Source organism: Melospiza georgiana, chromosome 5 (assembly GCF_028018845.1).
Source record: "Melospiza georgiana isolate bMelGeo1 chromosome 5, bMelGeo1.pri, whole genome shotgun sequence".
Taxonomy (NCBI): Eukaryota; Metazoa; Chordata; class Aves; order Passeriformes; family Passerellidae; genus Melospiza; species Melospiza georgiana.
In genome coordinates this window covers 24,642,729-24,661,251 of record NC_080434.1, presented here as the reverse complement: position 1 = coordinate 24,661,251, position 18,523 = coordinate 24,642,729, and the positions used below count along the sequence as shown (strand labels likewise).

General features: G+C 39.7%; 1 protein-coding gene across 2 annotated transcripts in view; it reads left to right on the top strand.

The window, feature by feature from the left end:
- Positions 1-18,523, top strand: part of CCSER1 (coiled-coil serine rich protein 1) — a 616,342-nt gene that overhangs the window by 75,356 nt on the left and 522,463 nt on the right. For both annotated transcript variants that reach the window (XM_058025090.1, XM_058025091.1), the window contains exons 2-3: positions 55-1,413; positions 4,253-4,440. In XM_058025090.1, coding sequence (XP_057881073.1) covers positions 99-1,413; positions 4,253-4,440 — 1,503 coding nt within the window. In that variant the 5' untranslated portion in view covers positions 55-98. The remainder of the gene's footprint in view (positions 1-54; positions 1,414-4,252; positions 4,441-18,523) is intronic.

Here is an 18,523-nt window from a genome sequence, read left to right as displayed (position 1 = left end):
AGGCTGAATAATTTATCTTCTTTCCCCCATCCCTTTGTTTTTCTGTCATCCCAGGTTATTGTATTGGCTGTGAAGAACCACGGACCCTTGGTGCCCTGATGGGGGACTCGGGATCCAGACGCTCGACTCTTGTATCTCGGTTGCCAATATTCAGGAGAAGTGTTAGCCGGAGACACGACTCCCTTCCTTCCTCGCCTTCTTCTGCCAATGCCATTGGTGTCCACACCTCCTCCCCATCCAGCACCAACTCCAGCTCAGGGAGCACAGGAAAGCGCCGGAGCATTTTCCGCACCCCTTCCATTAGCTTCCATAACAAGAAAGGGAGTGAGCAGAAGCCTGACTCAGCAAGTCAAAATGTTAACATCTCAAATGGTGCCCAATCTTCCCTTAGCACTTTTCACAAACTCAGCTTAGACGAGCACATAAAAAGCAGAGGAAGGCATTCAGTTGGCTTTGGCAGTTCACGTAACAAGAAGATAACAAGGTCTTTGACAGATGATTTTGAAAAGGGAAAGGAGCCCTCAGCTAATAAGAATGTCTTTATCAATTGCATAAGCTCTGGGAAAAATGAGGGTGATGACTCGGGCTTTGCAGAAGAGCGGAGCCGATACTCTGTCAAACAGTCCACACGAAAACTTCTCACTAAGTCTTTTTCATCACACTACAAATTTTCCAAACCAGTTCCAGAGAGTCAGTCGGTTTCCTCTGCGCAGCAGCCCAGGTGCCTGCTGGAAGTTAAATCCTACGTGGAGAGCGAGCCTGTGATGGCCAAGTCGTCTCCTCTGTGCTCAGCTGAGACGACGGAGTGCGTGGGCAGCTCCCTGCAGTCCCCGCTGCTCTCGGCTGACCTCACAGCTGCCCAGACCCCCTCGGACTTCATCGCTCTCACCGAGGACTCTGTGTCAGAGGCTGATGCCCTGCCCAGCAGTGGGCCTGGGGCGCTGCTCGCAGAGGATTTTGGCCACGATGTCTCTGCCTCTCAGGTCTTCTTTAATCCTGCTGCTGCTCCTGCGAGGGAGAGAGATACTGTGCAAAGTGCTGGCCATTCTGCTGGCGTGTCTCCTGTGAGTCACGCAAGCTCGTGCAGTGTGGAGTCCAGTACCTTATTCAAAACCTCAGTTGCTAATCAAACAAAAGTACTGTTGCAAGCTAATGGACTGCATATTAATGATGCCAGGCACATAGAAAAAAATAACTCAGAAAATGCACATTTAGAAACCTTGACGTTAGAGTGTAGTGAAGAACCAGTGACACTCTCTCCAAAGGCACGGGGGTTGAGTTGCAGCAGAGATGAAAGCACTCCATCCAAGCACATGAGAAACGCAATTCCTGTAGTGGAGTCTAATGGAGTTCCATGTTGTGAACCTCAGTCCTTTAAAATACAACAGGGTTATGAATCAAACCATTCTAAAGGTATGTTTCATGGTTTTTTCATTTTTGAGTTTGGGTGGGCTAGCCTCATTTCTTCTGTAATGATTGTTTTGTCATAGAATGCTTTCTAGAATTGCAAGTGTTAACTATGAAGTTCAGAAAGTACAAATTGTGTCCTCCTCCAGAACTGCAGGAATTAAAGGCAAAGTCTGTGATTTCTTTGAGTTTGTGTTTTAGAGTTTACAAACACCCATAAGTGCTGTTTGTGTCTGTGCTTTGCTTAATAGAAAATGAATTAAGAATGCAACTACTGATTCCCAGCTCGTGTTAGAGGCTGAAGCTATGATTCCTTGAGACATGGGAATTTTGGACTTAAGCCTTGGGGTTGCATAATTTGGGATGAAAATGTCACCAGAGAAATAAATGTTCTTGTAGTCTGATTCTGGGAAATAATACAGTTTATTTTATATTGATCTGGGTTTAGAATGTTAAAATCTTGCTTTCTCTATTCAACTGATGTTATGGAGTAGCTCAAAGTGGATATTTTGTCAAAGTATGAAATGTCCTGTTTCTGCTTCCATCTGAAATAAGTGTCCAAATTCTCATTTTGTCATATATCAAACTGAGGAAGTCAATTACCATTTAAATTTCACACTGGGTCTTTAGTTTATGCAGAGTAATTTGGAAATACTAAAAAGATTAAGTGGAAAGACTTTGCCTAGAAATCCCAATCTATAGAGATACAGATAAATAAGACACCAAGCCCTTGAGTGAAGGACACCTGTCAGAAGACATTTATCTCTGACAGTTGATTTTCTCAAGCCAGCTTAATGACTGGTGCTTTCTTGCTTAATCCTGAGGATCCATGTGGTGGGCCAAAATTTGAGAGTTAACAAGACAGCATTTGTAGTGATTGTATTAGAAGATGAATGATCTTAAGTATAAACTCATATAAATTCACACCCATCATTTTGCTTGGTTGTTTACCTAGCCATGTGGATTATAAGCAATCAAAAGCAATCTTGCATTTTGAATTATTAGTCACTGCTCGGCTTAGTTGGATATCTTGTACCTAAATGGCAATAGAAAGTCATATTAATCCACTGAATTAGCTTTCACCAGAGGGCTCCTCTTTCACTCAGAATGCCAGTCACTTTGGGGAAAAAATATTCCCATTTATCTATATTACTGGTCCTGAGCACTCAGTTTGTCTTCCTTGCCACATTGTCCCACCTGTAAGTAGCTCTTATTTCAAAATCTATCTTGCAAGAGTGTACTGCAGAGCACTAAGTGAGCAGCTTGGAGGGATGTTTAGAAATACTGCCTGCATTTCAAACTCATGTATTGGCAATTTGATATTTAGTCTGTATTTCCGTAAAGCAGCTAAAGGGAGTTGAAATTGTGATACAGATGTTTTTGTAAATTGGATTCATGTTCACAGAAACACTAGAGCTAATATTGCACTATATGAAAGTTGTTGATTAATTGTTCTGTTCTTTTAGTGCTGTTCAAAATACTTTTTTTTTCCTGGTGTTGTGAAGAATGTATTTCCAATTAGCAATTCCCCAGGCACACAAAGGAACCAGTGAAAATAAGAAAAAATCGTGCCATATAAAATGAGTCAAATACAGGAAAAGCTTACATGGCCATCAGTAAGATATGGTTATAAGCAGTTACACCTGTTGCAAACAGACTGGTTTGAACATTTAGTTTTCTAAAATAGTATTTAAATCTAGATGTGAATACAAAATACTTCTGTGCATTTTCTTTGGTAATAGATATTTTCTGTACCTGGTCTCATAGCTGATATCATTACAGATAGCATTGTAAATATGGCATTAATGTATGAGCAGGTTTGATGTGTCATGTATTTCTTCGTATACCTTTATGTATTTTTATGTGATATGGATTTTTTTGAGAACCTTAAGGGAAAATGTCTCTTCTCTTGCAAAATGCAAAAGAAGGTAAGATTTTCTGTATATGTGACATTTATTATGCTACTACTCTTTTATCTGTCTCTATCTCTAAATTTGCCCTAGCATGTCAAACTGTGCTTTTTTTCCTTTTTTTTCTCATGTGTTACTGTTTTAACTGGACTGGGATTTTGCCCACTGACTGCAGGCTGATGGAAGGTGCAGGTGTAAGTCTAAGTTAGGAATGCTGAACAGAAATGGAAATCTGTCTAATGTGCATCCCTGTCTTATGCAGGGGTAACAAAGTTGTCGCCTGGTCCTTCACTACCTGGGCTTACTTGACCTTGGGGGCCTGGGCAAGGTTGGGTTTTGGCACCACTGGGCAAGTGATAATTTCTCTGGTAGATTTTACTATGATGAAGGGAGAAAGAAAAGGGTGGAGCAAAGACTCTTTCTGGACTCTATGAGGAGCCCTGGACTGGGCTGTGGTGTGCTGAGCGTGCCTATCATTGGGGCTGAACTGCGGGCCCAGGTGACACCTTGATCTAGGTAAGCATGGTCTGATTTTCACAGAACATTTCTCATGTAATTTCAGTGTAATTATTTCAAGTAAAGCAGTGTTCTGATGAAGCAAATTGTTGTCATCTTACTGCAAAAGTTCTCATACCTTCTTGGTGCTTTCTCATGGTCAGCTCTTCGCAGCACTGACTCCCTTTTTCTTCACAGCACAGCCAACAAACTCCAACTCTCCTCAGCCAGCTAACCCACTCTTTTGTAGCACTTGTCTTCTTACTGGACACAGCTGTGGCCTGTTAAGGGCAGGGCTGTTCCTAATCTTTGGTGATCAGTACAGCTGCAACTCCTCAGGTGTGACACTCCCTTTATTTTCTTACATCCTATCCCACCACAGAAAATCCTTGTAGAGAGCAGTTTCCTGTAGCAATTGCTGTCTGCTTCTGTCTTTGTAGCTGATGTTGCCAACAGCCTCAGTCCGTACCAGGAGGGCAGATTTGTTGAGAAACGCCTGAGGTCTTCTTCAGAAGGCACTGCTGGGGGCAGCCGGCTGATCATAAAACCAAAGGATGGAAATGCAGAGGAGCTTAACAGCCTAAGGAAGCAGAGAGCAAGCTCGTCCTCTTCCAAAATGAACAGCATGGTGAGTTTTATTCCCACATCCATAAGTTTGTTTTTCTCTGAGTGGTGTAGCTATAGTGAGAAGCAGTGACTTCACATAGAACAGTAATAAAGAGGGCAGGAGCTGTCTCAGGCTTCCAAAATGTGATCCAGGCTCAGCTTCAGATATTAAAAGTATTTTTTTGCAGGGTGGAGTGCTGCAAAAGGTTTGTCTATTTTCTGAAGAGTTTCTTGCTGACATATTCTAGTGTTTTGCTAGTGCTTGGAGCTTTTCGTGTTTCTCTGTTTTTGCGGGAAGTTTGCCTGCAAATATGAGTGAATGACATGTGATTTTTCAGAGCCAGAAAGAATGTGATGATATTTAAAGATGCTGTTTCATGTGGGTATACAAAGCATTATGCAGATGGAGTTATGCCCTAACATATTGGGTAACCCTGACTCAGGCATGTGAACCTTTTTTGGGTTCCTAGACCCAAGCTGTTAGGCAGATCTGTGTTTGTTTAAATACTAGGCTATATTGATGCTATTGCACTTCCTTCTGTTTAGCTCCGTATTAATGATGGAAATGGGAAAGTGTGACAATCCAGGAACAGCGGGAAGTAGGAAAAGTGTGGATGGGATTAGGTGGTAATCTGATCCCTTCTTTGCGTTTTGTTCATGAAATATATGAGTTTTTTTCCCCACTGCTATTAGCAAGTTTGTCCCCATATTGATAGGATTTGCTTATGCTTATTGGTAATACAGTCACAGACCAAGGACTTCTAAAACAAGATTAGAGAGCATGCTCATGAGAGAAGGTAAAATTATTCCTGTTTTCCCCGTATTACATATGGATATTATCTTCCTGTCTTAAGAAAATAGAACTTTTCACAATCAATTTGTGTTTAACACCACAGTAGCAGATGGCTACCAATGAGTGATGCTGATGAAGAATAAATACTAAATACTAGGTAAAGAATCGATGTTACTACACAAAGTATTATAAAAAGCCTTATCTTTCTTAGATGGCTAGAACAACATGAGTCACATGGCTGCCTGTATTAATTTTGTTCTGGAGAGCAATGAACCACAGACATTTAAGGGATGACAAATCCTTGGGGGAGAGCAGAGGCCCCTGTGGCAAGGACAGCATTGCTGTGCAGTTCTGCTCTGAAGCACTGAGCAAGCAGCCGTGCCTGTGGATGTTGCTTTCTGGCATCACCCAGATGTCTTGTTAAGCTGAAGAAATTGTGTTCCTGTATCTTTGCCCCTGTTTGAGTTCTTTTTCTTGTTGGCAGGCAGTGTGCACTGCTTCTGCTGAGGGACTGGGAGTGAGGAGCAGAAAGTCTTGCTGAAGGGATGTGAGATTTTTCACAGAAGACAGGAAGTAAAAAAACCCAGCATCTGAGAAATTGTTCTTTATCCTGAACATCTTGGTCAGCAGTGTATTCTCGCATAATTGTCAGTTCTTGTTTCGAAGATGAAAGGTAAAGGCTTGGATAGACTGATATTCTGGCTAAGACCATGTGCTGTTTGCAAATGAAATTTAGGGAAGAAAAAAAAATCTTTCAAAATAACTCTGCAAGTGTGCCTATTTCATAGTATTGTAAATAACGATGTGAAGGAAGTGCTTCAGATGGATTTGGATTGCCAGCTGTGTGTTTACAGAGCTGCTGTTCTTGCAGTGGCTGATTCCTGCTACAAGAGGGCACCGTTTCACCAGAAATTGTTTTGAGCAGTGATTACTGCAATTCAGGACGTGTGTTTGAGCAGTTTCGTGTTGTTAGTCTGGGCAGTATAGTAGACCCTTTTCAAATGAGAAGTATTGATAGTGATGCAATTTAAGGAGATGGATATTGCTCTATAAACTCTGGTCATTCTAATGCTTTAACAATGAACTCACAAGTTAACAAATTTAAATCTTTTCATATAACATATAGTCTAGTTAACTATGCTTCAGAAGGTTGGTAGAAATTATACTTTGCCTACTGTTTATACCTAGGTGGTTCTTCTTTTCTGATGTGTAGGAGAGACAAAAGGAGAGAAAAACGTGAATTAGTACAGGCAAAAGACTTGAATGGTCTGAAATATGCAGTCTTGCCAGACCAATGAAAAGAATGTCAACCTGGATAGTTGGCAAAATGAGAATTAGATTTACCACATTAAAAAAAGATCACACCACCAAATCCCTCCAAGCAAATTCTTTAAAAGGCTTAGGAGACAGAATAGCAGGGGAAAACCCAAACTTCATGTGTAACAGAACTTGGAGCTAGGAGATAGTGAGATGTGTGTGAGCAACAGAACTATCCATCACTTGTCATAGTAGTAGCTAATATGGAAAGGTGACTATCTTGAATATCACATTTATCAGCACAGAGAAAAGATATTAAAATTTTTCTATGTATGATAGAGATTTTTAAATGCTAGCAAATTCAAGTCATTGAGACTGGATAGTCATGAAGGATGATGTGAATGGCAGTTACTGTGAATTACTCCAGATTCAAAGAAAAGCTTGAGAGAATGGTGGGAGCACCTAGATCACACTGCCCAATTTCAAGGCATGAGCTGCACTGTGCTGTATGCATACATGTGTTTTCACTCTGTGTATGTGCAGTGGACCCAGACTGCTGGCTTACATTTGTCCCTTGCAGATCTGCCCTTCTGCCTCTCTGCTGTTCTTTACAAGGAAAATAGTTATTTGTCTTTACAACTGCTCCCTTTCCCATGCCTGTCCATCAGCACATGTACTACTTAACTAAAAACCCCTTATTTCTCAACTTCTTGTCTCAGTGGGTGAACACTGCAGGACTGTGTTTCTCTGGGCACTCTTCAGCACAGTTTTCTCTTCAGTTTCTCATACTAGAATCTTCTCTAGCTGTTGCCTGTTTCTTGCTTCTTAAATTCAGCTTCAACTTTTCACCTTTGCAGGTAAAAACTTTTGTGCTTGCCTTCAGTGCTGCATCATCAGCTTCCTTTGCCTGGAGCAAAGCAGCCTTGCTCACTTGTGCCAGCCCAATTAGAGCTGCACAACTTATTTTTCTGCATTGTTGCTTTGGCTGTGCCATTTCTTTCTTTGCATCTTTCCTGTGGTTCCTATATATTAGATATGAAACCAGGGACTTTTGAGGCCTAAGGTCATCCCTGCCTTTTTCCTCTCAGCTTTAACAGTGGCCCTTTTGCCAAGCTGTCAAATAATTGTATTTGTGTTTTCTCCCATGCTGCCTATCATGCACTTGGGTAACTACAGGTACCTCAAAATTTGCTTAATTTTCTTTCTAAATTTTCAGTTTAATTTTTTTGCCTTGCCCAAAGATAATTTTTCAAGATGCATGCTGGTACTATATTACTAAAGTTTTTACTCAGCTTTTTTTGCTTATCCATCCAGTGCTGATGCTAAGCCAAAATCCCCATTTTCTCACGCCTGTTCCATGCTACTTAAGTGGGGATGCTCCAAGTACTGAGAATCTCAGTAAATGTACCTACAACATAAATTAGGAACAATGAATGCAAAACCCAGTGTCAGAGTACAAGGCAGTATTTCATGGGCAGGAATTCAATTTGATACTGCAATTAGTTGAGTATGTTAGTTAAACATTAAATTTTTAAAAAATTAATAATTCACTAATTTAGTGTAGAGGGAGCCATCTGACATTTTGGGAATATAGAACAAAGGTAAGTGATTGACACAGAAATATGCTTGCAAAAGAGAGATTGACTGCAAATATTTGAGACTCCTAGTGTGTCTGGAGAGAGCAGAAGGCCAAAGCAGAGGTCACTAATGAAAGTGTGTTGTGGCCAGAACATGTGTGGTAATTATTCAATTAGCAGCTGGGGTCTAAATTGTGGCTGGTATCCTGGATATTGTGTGTGGGTTACTCCACCTCAGTTGTGTTACCCAAGTGATTTGGGGTGGCTTAGTAGTTTTAATAGTAAGGCTTTTAGTATGCTTCAGAAATGGTACTTAGAATGATGGAGCTGTTATCCAAACCACTGTATTCAAATCTCTTCCTGTATTTGATGTTGTACCTTATCAGGCCATACCCAAATCTGTAGCTCGTGAAAGTATGCTTATTGCTTCTTAAAGATAACTTTATTTTTAATGTTACCTGAGCACCTGATTTATTATCAAGCACCATTTTTAATCCAGTTGCTATATCATGACAGAAACAGCAGGATGCTGTGCCCCCATGGACTTCAGTGAATGTACACGAATAAGGGCTAAGATGTTTTTCATGTTCCCCTTGTTTATGCTGAGTTGTTTGGTATTTTGCTGATGTGTGATTAAGCACAGAGTATGAAACAGACTAGGCTGGCTGCTAGTCTAGAGAGAATTGAAGTAACTTTCATCTTTGCTTGAGGTTACTTTAACCTTGACCTTCTGGAAGCGCTGATTTTTGTGCAATGTGTGGCTAGTGTGTGAGGTAGAAGCTGCTATTGAAAATCCTGCAGCTGAATGAGTTTCAGAGAGTGACCAATGAGTAGATTTGAAAGTGAAGTTGAATGTGGCTGTTTTTGTCACCCCTGCATGTAACCTGTAAACACCTGAGAAAACCTTGTGGAGTATGCTCTCCTTCTACAGACTAGCGCTAATTATTAATGCCTTAGCACCCTGCCCCGGAAAGGCAGTGAGTGAAATGTTGGAGGGAGGATTTGGGTGCTCAGGGTTTCAGTTTAGGTTGGAAAAAACCCTCAAACAAAACATCCTTTTCAGATATGCAAAGGCTGTTAGAAAAATGTGAACTAGTTAAGCAAGATGCACACAATTCTTTATTGTCTTCTGCACAACCTTCTTTACAACTAGCAATGTTACGTGTGCTTGGAATAGCTACAACCTGCTTTTAACTTGCTATAAGGGTGTATTATCTCTGCTATCTGTGGTGTTCTTAAAAGCTTTGTCATAATGAAAATAGATATGCTGTTCTTTTTCTGTCACTGAATTATGGTATTTCTGCTTAATTCAAATTCATCTCTGCTATGCTGAGCTTCTCGAGGGAGAATATTTAGGAACATCAATTGTTACTGAGCTGTTCAAGCAAACCCTGTAAGGCAGTGGTTCACCCTTCATGAGAAGTGGACTTGACAGCATTAATTTATAACTAGATTGATACTAAAGTAACAAAATTTTCCCTTTTGCAATGAATGTGGCATTTTGCTCCTTTCTGAAAAGAAACTGTGGAAGCCACTTAAAGCAAGAACTGTCAGAAGTACTTTGGTTGAACACTGCTATCCAGATAGAAGTAAATTGCTGACTATAGGTACTTAGTAATTTGAGCCTTATATTTCTAATTTAGCATGGAGAAAGTGCCTTTCACATACTAATAGGATAAAAAAAAATGGAAATGACAGATAGGGATTTAAGCATTTTGGCTGTGATTTTTAGGTCAACTCAACTAGAAGCTTTTTGGGTAACTACCCCGTGGGAAATTAATGTCTGTAGTGTAATGTGTGTTTCTTAACAAATGAAGGGCTTGTGAAAATCAGATTGTGGTTGTTAAACACTTTGAATTAATTTTTGAGATCAAGTAACTAACAGAAATTAATTTAGATGTGACTTAATGCTTATGCTGTGATGTTCTATGCTCTTCTTTAAGGACATAATCACAGCCCAGAAAAGGGTAAGCTGTTAATCTAACATTGGAGTAATTATTTAAATAGAATTGAGTTGTATTTATACAGGTAGAAGGTAGAGCTATTAGCAGTTTTAAATCCCAGAATCATCATGGTAGTGGGTGGATGCATTTGATTTGTTGCAAAAATAGAATTAGTTTTTTCTGTGGTTTTATGGGTTAACTGCAGTGGATGAAACTGCACCCCTCAGCCACTGGCTTACTCCCTCTGGCAGCATGAGGAGGAGAAGTGGAAGGGTAAAAGTGTGAGAACTTGTAGGCTGAGATAAGAACAGTTTAACAGGGAAGGGAAAAGCTGCAAACCCAAAGCAGTTCATTCAGTAGTTCCCAGGCGTGGACAGGTATCCCTCCATCCGTCCCCGAGAAGCAGGGCTCTGTGGGCTCTGTCACACCTCATGGCTGCTGTGCAGGATAAATGCCATGAGAGCAAGCATTCCCCCTTCCTTCTTCCTGCCCAGCTTGAACTGCTGAGCACAGCATCATGTGGCAGGATCCCTTTGGTTGAGTGGGGTCAGCTGTACCAACTGTGCCCCCCCCTCAAAATTCTAGCTCACTCCCAGCCTCTTCAGTGGCAGGGCAGGCGAGGAGCAGAAAAGGCCTTGACAGCTGTGCAAGCCCTGCTCAGCAATAGCTAAATCACATCTTGCTGTGTTGATAACACTGATTTGGTCACAAATCGACAACACAGCACCATAAAAGCAAGTGGATATGAAAAAATGCAACTCTTTCCCATCCAAACCCAGTACAAATTGGGTATCTGGTATTTTTTCTGAAGACTTGTAGGAGTACTTACTCTAAGTGTTGTTTGAACTAATTTACAGGACACTGAACTTCTTAAACTATAGGAAGGTGTCCCCTGTAGTGCATTGTGTTTAGTTTTCTGTTTTAATATTTTTCAGAAAAAACATAGCTATTTATTGAGACTCAAAATAGAAACTACAGGCAGTTGATGGATTTTTCTAACAAAACACATTTCTGTGTTAGTCTTACTACATCCCCAAATGTTTTTGCCAGTTAATGTAAGAGGTAGCTTGTTCTGAAGCTGCTCATCATTTAGAGTTGATATTATCTTTATGGGTTTCTTTTACCACATTAAGGGAATGATTTTTTTTCTGCACAGAAGTATCTGGTAATATGTTAAAATACACCCTAGTCATAAATATTGTTTAAATAGATAGATACGTTTGTCAAGCAAAATCAGCTTGGTTATTTTTCTATTTTATGATGACTTTTACATTTTACTTTTCTGTTCATTACCATATTTTCCATGTTCTGAATACAGGTGAGTGCTGCAGCAAGATTGTTATGCAGTTTTCTTGAAGTAAATCACTCAGTCTGTTTGTGCATGCAGGCTGCTAAAATCTTTGTTGCCACCAAAGCAGTAACTCATTTGCGGTGAAGATACTTACCTTCTGCTCAGTGCCTGTCATGCTGTGGACTTGTGAGAGTGGTCAGGGATTTACCAAGGATGGAATAATCCTGTGAAAAATCTCATGAATGCTCCCTGCCAGCTCTCACAGTATGTTAATCAATATTAGAAGAGAAACAGTTGCTGAGGCATGAAGGCACCTTTGGGCATGATCTGGTCCAACACCTCTGCTCAAATCAGTAGCAGGGATGGCATCCCTACACCCAGAGATGTGTGTAGTTGGATTTGGTGTCTCTGAGGGTAGGGACTCCAGGGCCTCACTTGGCAGCCTGTCCAGGTGTTTATCCAGATTTATGGTTCTAAAAAAAGAACAAAACTTTTCTTGGGTTTCTTGTATTTCAGGTTGCACTTCTCTATTCCCTGGGCAGCACTATGAGGAGCCTGGCTGTCTTTATGACACTCATGACCACCCTTGTGTGTCAGATACTCAAAGGCCTTTGATACTGGGAAGAGATGAATCCAGTATTGAAGGATAGGGAGCCAAAGGGAATTCTAATCAGAGCTCTCTTGACACTCCCATTGTGCTCCCAACTTGTTTGTTGTGCCTGTGGGCTCTGCCCAGTCTTTCTGCCTGCAAATATGCTGTGTTGGGCTGACACTGTAAAGTCACAGGAACTGGGATCACCCTCATGTATACACAGAGTCTTCTATATTTCCCCATCCTACTTCATGGAGCAGGGGTGCCAGAGAAAGGAGGTGGTTTACAGGGAGTTGCTGTGATATCTAGGGATGGCAGGTGGGAGGTAGAAGTGTGAGAGAGTGGAGAGGCCACTGGGACTCTAACAAGTGTTTCTGAAAGAATTGGAAGAGGTGGAAGTGGCACCTGATGTACTTAGCTTGCATACTGGGGTCTCTTCCTTGCAGAAGGACAGAAGTCAGGGGAACATGGATGTGAAGGTGGTCACAAGGGTTGCAGGATGAAGAGAGAGGTGAGAATGTTGACCTCATGTTCAGAAGGATTGATTTATTATTTTATGATATATATTACATTATGACTATACTGAAAAGAAATAGAAGGAAAAAGTTCTCAGAAGGCTAGCTAAGCTAAGAATAGAAAAGAATGAATAACAAAGATCTGTGTCCTGGCAGAGAGCAAGAGCAGCTCTGCTGTGAGTGGTCAGTAAATCCAAACATCCACAGGAGACCAATCACAGATCCACCTGTTGCATTCCACAGCAGCAGATAACCATTGTTTACATTTTGTTGCTGAGGCCACAGCTTCTCAGAAGGGGGAAAAATCCTAAAGAAAGGATTTTTATTAAAATATGTCTGTGACACATGGAAGTTATCATTGGTGGAGACAGCTTAGAGGGTTATCTGAGCTATGGTGGCTGGTTTATTGTGTTTTATTACACTTGATTTTTAAATAAAGGAGGGGCCTTCATGCAATGAATAGTACTTAAGTGGAAACAGTTTTCTACCCAGTATTGGTAAAAGAAAGTACTTCCTCAGAAAAAGAAGGTAAATTACTTAAATTGTATGTCTGCTATGCCCTAGAAGATGACAGTCATGCCTTATATCTTGGGAGATGCCCTTAGCACAGGCAATATTTTTGCAGCTGTGGTATGTATCTTCTTGGGTTAGCATATGCAAGTAATACAGACAATAAGAAAACTGAAATTTTTAGAGGACTTGTCTAAGGGAGACAGTTCATGGACGGATAATTCACTGAACTTGAAATTTATGACTAGTGAATAGAAATCAGTGTCTTGGGTTTATCATCCTGTAGGTCAGATGATTCATCGGTGGTTTGCACTCACTTATTTTTTTATGAAAATAAAACCAGGAAATTGCCCTGGCTTTGTTCTTGAAGTCACTAATTTTGGCCTTTCTTATGCACATCATTTCCTGCTGTGTGGGTCCCTCAAACAGTGTGCCCATAAATGGTTCTGTAGTGCGAGTTCTGGAATGGCTTACTATAAACTGCCTGTTTGTATTCTTTTGCTCATGTGAGAATAAACTCAGATTAAATACAGTATTTTTTTCCCCAGGCTACAGCAATTCAGGGTAGGGTGCTTCTTCCAGGCCTTTGATCCCTTTGATTGATAAAAAGAAGGTAATGGGGTGAGAAATGGAAATTCTGTTGGGTCACTTGTTAGGTCATTTATATTTGCAGTCCTTCTTGTCTTGCCAGTGTGTTGCTGGAGGCAATACTAGATGAACCCTGGATTAAGGATTTGGCAGGGGCTGCAAAACTAGCTGTGGACCCTGAAGCTTGCCGTTTAGAACAGGAGATTTTTCTGTTTTAAAGTCAAGTGCATGCTAGCCCATGAAAGGCTCAGGATTGTGCTTTATGATTTGACACCTGGAAATCAGGTTTGGGAATGTTTGTCTAGGTTCATTCACCTTTTAGTGAAGGAGTAGGCAACAGTATATCATTCAGGAAAGGAATTAAATGCTAAAACACATTTTGTTGCCCCTGAGATAATTTTCTGTATTCATAGCATTCATTCACTAAAACTAATAAAATTAAATTAAATAACAGACCTGGTGGATAACTTAGTATCTATCTTGTAAACTTTTTTAACTCGCTGTGTAGATGTTTTCGTGAACAAACTGCACACAACCCCCCAAACAGCATAAACTTTCCAAAATTATTACACTTTTAATGTGTGTTTTGTATTTGAATTCTTGATAAAGTAAAAAATACTCCATGATTTTGTTCTATGAGAGGCTTTTTGGACTTTGAAGAGTACTAGTGTTGGATAAATGTGTAAGGTTTATATTTGCGTTAACAATCTGGATAGCTGTTATGATTTGGAGCTGATTTGCAATCAGAGGAACGTTGGTACTTGTAAAGTAGTTGTTAGGAATAGGTGGAGCAATTAGTTGCACGACACAAAATGCCTTGTTTGGTACCCAAGGAAACCCAAGGAAGGAAATTAAGATGTGTAGTAACAGCCTGCTTTGGGATCTTGAACATCTGCAACAGGATGGGGATTTTAATCAATTGAGAGCTAATAGAAAGTTGTTCACTGATGTCTATTTGTGTTGCTCAGATAGATATCTTGGATAGGAAGAAGGGCTTCAGTTTTTCTTACTTAATTGTTTTTTATTCATATTTGTTTTAGGTTACTCCCACATACGCACCCTGTTAGGTCTGATGCTGTGGAACAGGCAGCAGTGTAGCAGAATTTGTCTCCTGCAAATGACTCCAACAATATTCTTCACTGAATAACTATTTTTTTAGTATATCTAAGGAAATGAGGTTAGTTTTGACTGCTCCAAAAATCAGAAGTCTCTTGTCATCTTCTTTTTGGCATCTTTTAGTTGATAAAAGTAAAACCCAACAGTTTTGACTTAGTCACTCTAACCAAAATGATTAGATTCTAAGTGTTGGGAATATATTTTGAAGAAACTATCCCAAAATAAGCATTGGGAAACTTGTGATATGTGAAGCAACAGGAGTAAACAGTGGGAGGGAACACTTAGCTAAATGAAGTTGCCTTTATAAATCTGAAGACTTGGCAGACAGTTATCCTGGAAGACTTCCATCTTTCTAAATTTGCCAGGTTTTGAAATCTGTCTCCTTACTGGAGTGGAGGAAGTGCAGTAGGAAAAATGAGAATCTGATCAAGGGAGAAGCAAGGAGGATAAAGGGCAGGACTTCCTGGAGACTGGGCTGTGTTGCCTTTAGAAAATGGGTGGGGTTATGAAGTGCTGATTACAAAGGAAGAGTTAAATGTAAGAAAATTGTGATTTAGGATAGGATGGAGTTCACTGCAGGTGCTGTGGAAAAGGAAGAGATGAAACATGGGGAAGGAAAAAAGTTCAGGAGAAAGTTTTGACTAGGACATATGAAAGTTTAGAGGATGGGAAGTACTTCAGTTAAAGAAGCTGGAAAGATTGGAGAGGCTGTCTATATTTTTTTATAAATTAGGCAGGAATTGAGAGAGAAGCCTGGAACTAACAAGGCCAAGAGCTTACAAAACTGGTTGTCAAGAGAAATTTTTAATCCTTCTGTTACCTGAAACATTGAAATTCAGAAGTTAGTTTTATCTTCTGTGATTGTTCCCTATAGGGGACGTTGTTTAGAGGAAAATACAGCAGCCTCTGAAGTAAGCATTGTTGGCACAAACCTGTCAGGCATTTCAGCTGGAAGAGGCAGTAATGCAGTTTTCCTGCTGAAAGTATGGCAGTATGCGCAATAGTTTAATTGTTTTCATTAGTCACATTTCAGCAGAGTCTTTCCTCCAGATGAATATAAAATGTTGTCATTTTTGTCTTTATTCTTTAAGGACATATGTGACATGGTGAAAGCAATTTGATCTTGTTATCAAAGCTATATATTTTCTTTTGAAATACTTTGCCTTCTCTCAGCCTGTAGAAAAAAAAAAAAGGAAAAAGGAATATTTTTGCATCTTTATGAATAAAAATGTATGCCTGTTACTTCTGTTCATGTTGGCTCTGGTTAAAGTTAAATCACAACGTTTTTATGAGATGCCTAATTAATATGCCTTTCTCACACCTACACTCTTAAACTAATCATCACAGTACAGAGTCAGGACAATTTTTTTCCTTGTGTCTGAGAGAAGGTACCTTTTGCAAAACATTTGCTTTCCTCATAGCTTGGGATATCCTTTGTATTCCCCATCTCGAGTCTAGAGGAAGCAATCATTAAAGATTATGCAGAAAGAAAAATTAATAAAGGAACATAAGATACAGTTGTGATGGGGCTTCAGATATTGTGTGCTCCCAGACACATGTTAAGGATGTGTTTTTGATGTTGTAAAATGCCTCACTCTAAGGTAAGTTAGTTCTCAGTCCATTGAGTTATGCATAGGTTAACTTGTTTTTATACTGAACCACTTCCAAAGTTTACAAAAAAAAGTGGATTATTTTCTGTGATCTGCTCACAGTGGGAAAATTGGTTTATCTTTTAAACAAACCCAAATCATCATCAGTGACAGAGAACTATCTCTATAGACAAACTGTCAAGCTATTCACACTGCTTTCCATGTTCTAAGAACAGAAAGGATGCAGGAGTACAGTTAATTCCTCAAAACAGTAGTTTAGTCAGATGATATGACTAGATCTAATAACAGAATATTAATAACAAATAATAATAGGAAAGTAAAATGTCCTTCTTCCTTTACTGTGCCCAGACACAAAATCAAGAATAAAATATTCCATTGAGAAGTAACCAACAAAGCTTATTTGTGCAAATGAAACTGTCAGAGCAGACAGATTGAGACTGGGGGTTTGTGGATGTCAGAATTTTCATTGCCGGTATTAGGCACTGATAAGATCAGACATTGAATCTCAGCGTGTTGGTGTCTTTGTGAGGTTTTTATTTCAAAGAAATACAGATACATGAATAAAAATCTTGAACCTAAGTGAAAGGAATAGTCAACCACTCAGCCATGGTTCATGAATCACAGTAGTTCGTTTTAATAACTTCAGTTGGGAAAGTGGATGCCAAACTATTCTATCTGGATGCTTCAAGTGGACTCAGCTGTCTACTGGAAGGAGCTACAGGTGGAAGAGAATAGGACTGAATCAGGGATGCTATGCTGACTCACACAAGAAAGAAAAGCACTGTGAATGCATGGTTTTGCTCTGGGGTAGCATTCACCCATCTATACAGTCTGCATAACAAAAGCAATTGTGGCACTATTAAATGGTATGAAGTGATACACTGATTTCTTGAGGCATATTTATTGCAGCTCAGTAGGAGGCCTGTAAGGTCTATTAACCAGAGGAGTTCAAAGATATCTCTTGTTTTTCAATATTTATTTTTTAAAAAATTCCATGCAGCAGGGTGTCTGTTAAAAAGGTTTTAGGATGCTTTGTTGTCTCTCTAATATGCATTTCAGTTTGTTTAATGGAGCTCTCCATTTTGGAGCTAGCACATAAAACTGCCAAAACTAAATTTTGTGAGCCTGGTTGTTGTTGTAAAGAAAGAAAAGCCAATGTTCCTAATGGTAAATAGAAATGTTTTCACGATCAGATACTTTGATCATTGTTGCATATTTTAATAGGTGGTGAACATACTTATCATTGGTTTTTCTGCCTCTGTGTTGTGATGGCAAACAGTATCTATTTTCCAAAAATAGACCAAACAGTGCAGAATCTGTCAAGGGCTTTGTTTAAGCTTAGAATAGTTTGGCAAATAAAAGAAATTTCAATTTTCATTCATTCTGCATATTTCACAGGCAGAGAGAGTACATTTTTGCATAGATGTATATTGCAAGCTCTTTTCATATTTGAGGTGAACAGAAGGGTTTAACAGATCCTAACCTGAGTTAGGGTTTCATTTAAGACCTTAGTTCCATTTTGATACTCTGTTGCTACATACAAGGTTTGCCCAGTAGCATTACAAAAGCCAATTAGCCCATTACTGCTCATAGGTAATTATAGGGAATAGCCATACATCATATTTCAGACACTATGTAATATTGCCTGATGTTGAGAAACTTTTATTTTAGCTTTTTTTTCCTCTGAGACTCACTGTTGGAAATTATTTTGCTGACACTATTTCTGGACCAAAACCAGGCTATTTTGTCGTCTTCGGTACTAGCGTTTTGGTAGAATGCTGGTGGTCAAGTGGCAGTGCTGTGTCCAAGCATTGTGTCCTCTGTGTGATGAAGTAAAAGAGATGTTGGGATCTCAGACTAGAGGAGAGCAGAACATTTACTTGTGTGTGTGTGTGGATATCAAACAAGTGCCTGGCCTTTATGTGCCCACAGATTTCAACAGGAAAAACAGTTTGAGAACTTTTTAGAACTGGAAAGGACCATTGGATTCTCTTGTAGACCTTTTGTATGCTCCTTGTCATAAAAGGCTACCAGTGATCTCTGGATCAGGGACAATGAGTTCTAATGGTGTAAGGATACGAAAAATACTAAGAGATGGAATAAATGTGACTTCACTTGCTAGGTTATTCCAAAGCTGTGAGATTAAAAAAAAACCCAAGAAACAAATAACAACAGCCAATGAACTGAACCACAAAAAAAAGTCTGTTGAAAAAAAACAGGCCTGATTCCTAAATTAATGGTAGCTGTGTTTTTACATCCAGCCATTAGGCTTCAGTTTGTCTTCTGCACCTAGACTTAAGTCCATCTTTTTAG